Genomic DNA, 7500 nt, shown 5'->3' with positions numbered 1-7500 from the left:
CTCTGGGCTTCCAACAGTTCATGTCAGATGATGACCTCACTTCTGACCTCATTGAAGAAGGAAAGACACTTGTGAATAGAGGTACTTAGGCCTTATCTCATTATGGGTGTTTTTTATTTATGAAAGTTTAGCAGTGTAAAGATTTTAAGTAGTTTTGAAATATGAAAAGTGTCCTTTGCTTTTTTATTGTCCCTAAGTTGAGAATACAAAGAGATAGAGGAATGAACTCAAATATATAATGGTCTTCAATTCAAAAATGTAAGATGAGTTTTGCTTGAATCTCACAAATGAATGATCATTTAGCCAACACTCTGAAACACTGCTTAATATTCATATTGCCAGTAAGAAGAGATCAACAAATGTATGCACATTCTAGGAATTATACAAATCTTCTAATGTTTGTGCAACCTCTGCATATTCACCTTCCATCCACACAAAATTCTAGGGTCTTTTGTGTAGCAGGCTGAGAGATTCATCTGGTTACTAAAATATCTGGTTGATTTCCAACAGAGACACGGCGACGCCAGAGGCAAGAGGACAATGCTGCTCGTCGTAGGGAGTTTGCAGAGAGGTTTGGGGGCGGTGAGTCATCTGCCAGTATGTACAGGTGAGTGTTCCTAAAATTTATGCATAAAAGCAAAATAGCTTATTTGTGCTCATTAAGAACTTAGATATTTTGTTCATTATGAGCTGAGAAGATATTTTTCACCCCTGATATTACATCATCTACAATGATGAATAGATTTCAAAATAGAAGGTATCATTGAAAATGAATGATTTGATAAAGCAAGAAGGATCTTTAAACTAAGCTAGTTATTAGTCCATCAGTGACAGTATTAGAAATTTCTTGGTGCCGTAGACCGGTGATTTCTGGCAACCCTCCTGCTGTTGGGGAGGAAGACTGCTATGTGTAGCAGAACTTCCCGTGCTCTAGTGAGTGCTCTAACGCGACACCATGCATATAACCATACCTAGCAGATCAAGTGGTTTGTTATGACGGCTGTACATGTGACCCAGCAGTAATGGGTTAAAGATATAGTTTTGATTTATCATCTACTCGCCTCTTATTCCCACTCAGATCTGCCCGTCAACGTGCCGAGGAGCTAGTGCGTCCCATAAAACGTGAGGACTCTTCTGAGTCAGCCCACCTGGAGCTCCTCGGGGGTTCAGACAACATTGCTGACTATTCATCCCATACAACCACCTCCTCCTTGACCCTTGAGGATGAGATGGAAGCTGGGCGTGGTAGTGCTAGGATCTCTGGTTTTTCTGGCCTAGCACAATACTCAAGGGCCAGGACTCACAAGCCTGACAAAGGCCTGTTCGATGATGTCTGAGTCAGCCATGGTTTGAGTACTGAAAAACTATCATGTCTTGTAATGTGGAAGATGTCCATGTTCATTAAAACTAGAAATGTAGATGGCCATAAGTACTGTATTTTTATTTAGTTTATTATATTCAGTGGTAATGTGTATGTGTGCGTGAGAGAGAAAATGAGATAGAGAGAGAGAATGTGTATGTGTGTGTATGTGTTCATGTGTGTAGGTCTGTGTGGGCAGGTAAGTGCGTGCTTATGTGCATCCTATCATGCCATAGTATGCCCAGATATTCAGAAGGTTCTTTGTATCTATATGCCTTCAGAATAATACTGAAAGCTATTCCCTGACTGTCCCCTTGTTGTCTCTTTCTCTCTTTCCCTTCTTCTCATATTGTTGTCCTTAATTCTCTCCCTTTCCACCTCTCTGTAGTCAAGTCCTCCCCCAAGAACTCACAAGCTCTTTTCGGTCTATTTCTGTTCTTCAAGAAGTGGCAACAAGCTAAGAGTGTTTGATTGTGTATTAACATATATTTATATATATGTGCGTGCGGGCGGGGGGCGGGCGGGCGTGCGTGCGTGCGTGCGTGCGTGCGTGCGTGCGTGCGTGCGTGCGTGCGTGCATGCGTGCGTGTGTGCGTGTGTGTGTGTGTTTAATTTATATGTGCATTTGTGTATGCTTGTGTTTTTTAGTTAAAATACAATGGTTGTCTTCAGATTGGAAGTCGAAGGAGGAGACAGCAGCTATATGACACTGGGGAGCAGCTTGCCCTTATTATCATGGAAAATGTATATCCTCAGCTAAGATGAGCTGTAGACCCACAGAACAGTTGTCTTTGAAGAACATTGCACACTTCTTGAAAAAATGAAAATGGAAAAAAAATACAACAATTTGAAATAGTATTGATAATAATGATTACTAATTTTGCTGATTTGACTTTATTTGTTTTCCATACTAATTGATAATTTTATGCCATAATTTTGTGTTCATTGCTCATTGCACCTGTATTACTTATCATTCGTTTGTGATTAATTAATTGTGATTTCTTAGCTTATGGTTTTGTGTGTGTGATTGCGTCACATTTTGTGCTTCCCAAACCCATTGCTTCATTTTATATCAGAGTGTTTTATTTGAAATATGTATCACTTTCATTTTTTTTATCAAAATTTGTATTCCTTTTCTCCTTAATTTTACACTATATCATGTTAGTGCAATCTCACACATCATTTCATGGTATTGGTAGTAATGTGCAATAAACATCAGCAGAAAGCAACAATGCTTTTTAGAAGATGGATGTGACAATATAAGGTAATGCAAGGAACTATTTTCCCCTTTTACAGGTTTGTTATTGTCTTGTCAAGATAACATATCTAGGAATAGAGCTTTAAAGGCTTCAGCTGACATTTATTTTCTTGGAGGTAAAAGGAAGAAAGGATTACAGCACTTGCAATATATCCAGCAAACCAATTGCTAAAACTGTTGTTGTGGTGATTCAACTTGAGCATATTTTCTTTGTCTGGTTTTGTTTTCTTTTATATTTTCCCTTGAAGCTTCTCATACACTGTATTGAAATGCTGTAGCAGTTTGAAAAAAATGTTAATCATAGGGTTATAATGTAATAAGGAGCTTAGATATGTGACATTTATTTGGAAAATGAGAAAGCATATAATATCAGTGTTGAATAAGTATCATGACTTTTCTGAACAATGTTTTTTCTTTAATACCATTTTGTTTTAAAATGTTTTGAGTTACCATATCAAAGACCAGTGTCTCAAAAAAAAAAAAAAAAAAAAAAAAATCAGTAAATTCAAAAATTCCAATTTTCATATGACAAATGTAGGAGTGAAGATTTGTGTTTCATATTTTTTTCATTCTTTGTCTTGTGTTTATTTCATTTGTTTTCTTGGGGCACATGAAGTTTTGTGTAGCATACCATTATTATTCTCTGAGTTATATTATACACGTCCAAAAGGTGTCTCATACCAATTGTCTGATAAAACATTTGATAAATGTTTTGTCAGTTTAAATCTTCATATTTAACGTGAGTGTCAATATATTAAAGTCAAGGCACTCATGATTGTAGTGAAGATATCTGAATATGTGTTGTAGATGAAAGCCTAAATTAACTTTATTGGTTAAAGCTTAAATTAACAAAATATGTAATAAATGCAATTGGTCAGAGAAAACCTTTGGACTTGAATGCCCTCACATAAAGACATATAAATGTAAGTGTGCATGAGTTATGTCCCTTCAGTTTTCTCTTCTTAATGTTGTCTAGAGGACACTTCTTTATTCGCTCATGCGCTCCCACACACACACACGCATCCACATATGCACACACATGCACACATGCACACTGACCCAAACATGCACCCTCACCCACACATACACATGCACCCCCCTCCCCCACGCACACGCACCCCCCCCATGTACACACACATGCACACATACGGTCACACTGTGTACGTGTATGTACATATGTACACAATATAAATGTATACATATATACATTTGGTACTTATACATTTTCTTTTCTTTTCTTTCTTTTTTTTTTTTTTTTTTTTTTTTTTTATAAATAATTTAAATTACTGCTAAAGAAAGTACACAAAATTTTTTGTGTAATAATTATGTAGTGGAATTATATGCAGCATTTAACTCAGAGGGCTTTCAAAAATGCATGTTTATTATGATGAATACTGAATGCCAATTTAGTCTATGGCCAATGGGCACCATTTACATATGTGCCATGGCATGACTGACTGGTTTCTACATGGTTTCTACATGGTATGTACAACCATGTTACATGCATCATACTTACTCAAAATTGTGTGCACTAAACAGTTTTTCATTTGTTTCCAGTCACTGAAGAGTTACAGTGCTTCAAAAGTCAGCCTAAAGTCACTTTCTAACCATGTTTCCTGGAAAACTGTATACACTGTAGAGAGTGGGGAAATAGTATGGTTCCTATGCTTTACGTTTTTCCCTCGAGTGGCTTGGTGTGAGCAGCACCTGGCATGTGATCCACCATATTGCATGAAGTACTCATTGGCATTAAGTTTTTAAGTTACCCAAAAAAGAAAATAAAGAAAAGTAATTTTTCCTGTTTATAAATTAGTAGTTATTTGCATTAATTGGAAGTTGCCTGTGTGTAAACAAAATTTAATAATACAGAACTACAGTGGACAGTGCAGGTACCAGACACAAGTTGGTTAAGTAGGATTTACATAAAGTCAAACACCCAAATTACAAATATATATTTTATTAATTAAAAACAAATTTGAAAATTGAAGCAGATTCCATTGCTGATCGAGTGTCTCTGTTGTGAACAGTTCCATAAAATAGGTAATTAAAAGTGATTAATGATTAATTAAAGCAAATAGAAAATCCACCAAGAGTCTGGTCAGTTTCTCATCAAACATGAATATTTACCCTAACATTTCTTGTTAAAGAGAGAGCTTTCACTTCTATTACAAACTTTTGAATTATTTTCAGTGACAAAATTATCACAAATACCAACATGCAAATATCTTATTTCAATTGAAGTAATAATTCATAATTCATAATAATTAGTTTCGTGCTTCTTGGATTGGAGTAAAAGCTTGTGATCATCAGTAACATCAAAGTAGTTGTAGAAAAAAATGTTTTATATATATATATAAAGCATATTTAGGTCTAATGCCTTTCTTGAATATCAAAATTCTTATAGGTGTATGAAGGTATATAATTAATTTTGAAAACCTCCCTCCTCTCCCTCTAGTCATATATTTCTTTAATTTTAAAAAACTGTAAACATTTTTACTGATTAATGATTTGAAGACTAGATCAGTGAGTGATATTATGACCTGGGTGTTGCTTTCAAGAATGTTTTGTTAAATTAACAGGAAAATACAATTATCTTGCTATCATATCTTAAGTACATATTACGTAAGAATAAGTGTAAGAATACGGATTCCATGAAAAATGCAGTTGGAATGGCTGAGAAATGATAACACCTTTTAACCCTATATCTGAAAAATTACATTTCAATGGCATCCCCACACAGATGCTGATTATCCATCAAAAAAAAAAAAGAATTCTGCCCCTGCAGGCCATTTTCAATATTTCCTGTAGGTACTTTTTTCATATTTACCACGAAAATTCTTTTGTTATTTGTCTGTAAAGTGATAAATTGATGAAATGTGTGGAAAAATTAAGAAAATTTTCAACAAATTGTCTTTCATAAAAACTATTAAAAAGGTAGCTAATAAGAACATTCGTAAGGGATGAGTCCGCTAGAGGCAGCACAATGTTTGGAAGTCAGGAAGGGCGAGTCTGCTGCTGGTAGCATTAAGTTTATTTTCAAGGCTATGGGCTAACCCTGCATTCTGCAATTAATGGTAGTAATATTTTGAGCAGATATATCCACTTAGAGCAGTCAGAGGCTTGGAAGGACTTTATTATGATTACCATTACAGTTATTAATAGTGTTATTATTAACATTATCAATATTTCTAATAAATATTCACCTGCCCTTTAATATATCCATACAACTGCTATCCAAAACCAGTCTAAGCTAACATGAGCATTGATTATTTATTTACTGGGGGGAACTTTAAGCAGAAAACGTACTGAGACATTGGAATGAATGTTGTTATATAACCTTTGAAAAGTTCACTGAATTGATTCTAAAGACTTTATAGAGGAAAATTAGTTCGGTGCAGGGTTATTAAGATTGCGTTTTCCTTTCTGTCCAATAATGCGCATAACACTTGTTTTAATTGGTTGTTCAGGGTATATATCTTGCTTGGTAGCTTTCTTTTCAGGGAGGGGATTGGGAAGTTTTGTTTTATCTTGTATGAAGATTTCCTTATTCTAAAGCTAAAGTTTTTAATTTCGGTTTTCTTCTCTACAAGTTTTGTAATTTAATGTCTGTTTCACTCTATGACTGTATTCCTTTATATTATTTTGATTTCAAAATATCAGTGATTAAAATGCACTCTTTTATCCAATCTGTACATTTCTCCTTTTTCAAACATGCTGCTTTCTTTAGCTTTTGGGATCTCTTATAATGCCTCTTTATTACTTGCACATGGATTCATAGGAGAGAACTTTGTGTAAATCATTGGTTGATTTTTGTGGTATTTATTTAAAGTGTATATCCACAGTCATGCTACATCCAAAGTAACTATAAGTTCACTTGTATTAAAAGTTATGGGCATTTAATGATTAGATTTCATTATTCCTTGACTCTTGTTGTTTTTTGTATCATTCTGCATTATTGTATATTGTATGAAATGCATTATTCTTGACTCTACAGTAATATATTTCTTCTCTCTCACTCTGATGTTTTGGAAGATACATTGTAAAGATGAAATAACCCATTTAAACACCTTTTATTACTGTTCATACTAAAATATACTTCCATTTACATAAATCTGCTCCATGTACATAGTAATCCATATAACCCAAACAAATTCCAAAAGGGCAGTAAAACAGGATTTTTCATAGTTAACTTTACTATTAACAAAATGAAAGAACAAGCAACTAATCACATGACTGATCAGTTATCATTTTCTAAATCATCTGCCAGTCTTTTACAATGTGACTAGCTAATCTTAAGACTTGATATTTACAGGTATATATACAGCGCATCCAATACGGAGATGCATAATTCTTTTCTTTTCTTTTTTTCTCTCTCTCTTTTTTTTTTTTTTTTTTTTTTTTATTTTACATTTTACTTTTCTGGGTCACTGCATTTTGTCCTTTTTTTCTTGAATGGGCCAATCAAACTCTCGGGCATTTCATTATAAGGCTTATTATCCAGTCTGGTTGTTTCTTCACGAATCTTGGCAGCTGTGGAAAAAATGGAGGAGTTAAACCATGAACTTTTCAAGAAGGAACTAGTGTTGAGAATATAAACAATGGGGGTTTGTCTAATTATACCAAGTTGCAGCACCATCTACGAAGATTTTAAAACATTTTAAGTTTCACAAAAACAAAGAACAAGCAAAAGAAAAGGCTCATTTTGTCTGATAGATACTGGGTTAAAGATAAGAACAATCAAAGAATTTAATGCTGTAAATAAACAGGCAGATATTAATAAGAATGCTAAATAGGATGGTGTTGCTAATAAAACGTAAGAGGAAGAATCTGATAAGAATAAAAAGGAAGACCATTATAGTAATATACAGAAAAAAATCATTGA

The 7500-nt window shown here is 34.2% G+C and overlaps 2 protein-coding genes across 2 annotated transcripts in view; one reads left to right on the top strand and one right to left on the bottom strand.

Annotated features, from left to right (window-relative positions):
• Positions 1–3020, top strand: part of LOC125027127 (LMBR1 domain-containing protein 2 homolog) — an 11807-nt gene extending 8787 nt beyond the window's left edge. Inside the window, exons 9-11 of the mRNA XM_047615967.1 lie at positions 1–81; positions 511–607; positions 1079–3020. The exon at positions 1–81 is cut by the window's left edge and continues 121 nt beyond it. Of these exons, the coding sequence (XP_047471923.1) occupies positions 1–81; positions 511–607; positions 1079–1337 (437 nt within the window). The 3' untranslated portion in view covers positions 1338–3020. The remainder of the gene's footprint in view (positions 82–510; positions 608–1078) is intronic.
• Positions 3021–6793: 3773 nt separating this feature from the next.
• Positions 6794–7500, bottom strand: part of LOC125027539 (complex III assembly factor LYRM7-like) — a 4750-nt gene continuing 4043 nt past the window's right edge. The window contains exon 5 of the mRNA XM_047616626.1: positions 6794–7148. Coding sequence (XP_047472582.1) covers positions 7030–7148 — 119 coding nt within the window. The 3' untranslated portion in view covers positions 6794–7029. The remainder of the gene's footprint in view (positions 7149–7500) is intronic.

Source organism: Penaeus chinensis, chromosome 7, assembly GCF_019202785.1.
Source record: "Penaeus chinensis breed Huanghai No. 1 chromosome 7, ASM1920278v2, whole genome shotgun sequence".
NCBI classification, from domain to species: Eukaryota; Metazoa; Arthropoda; class Malacostraca; order Decapoda; family Penaeidae; genus Penaeus; species Penaeus chinensis.
The sequence above is the reverse complement of the archived record's forward strand: the minus strand, read 5'-3'. Positions and strand labels throughout refer to the sequence as shown.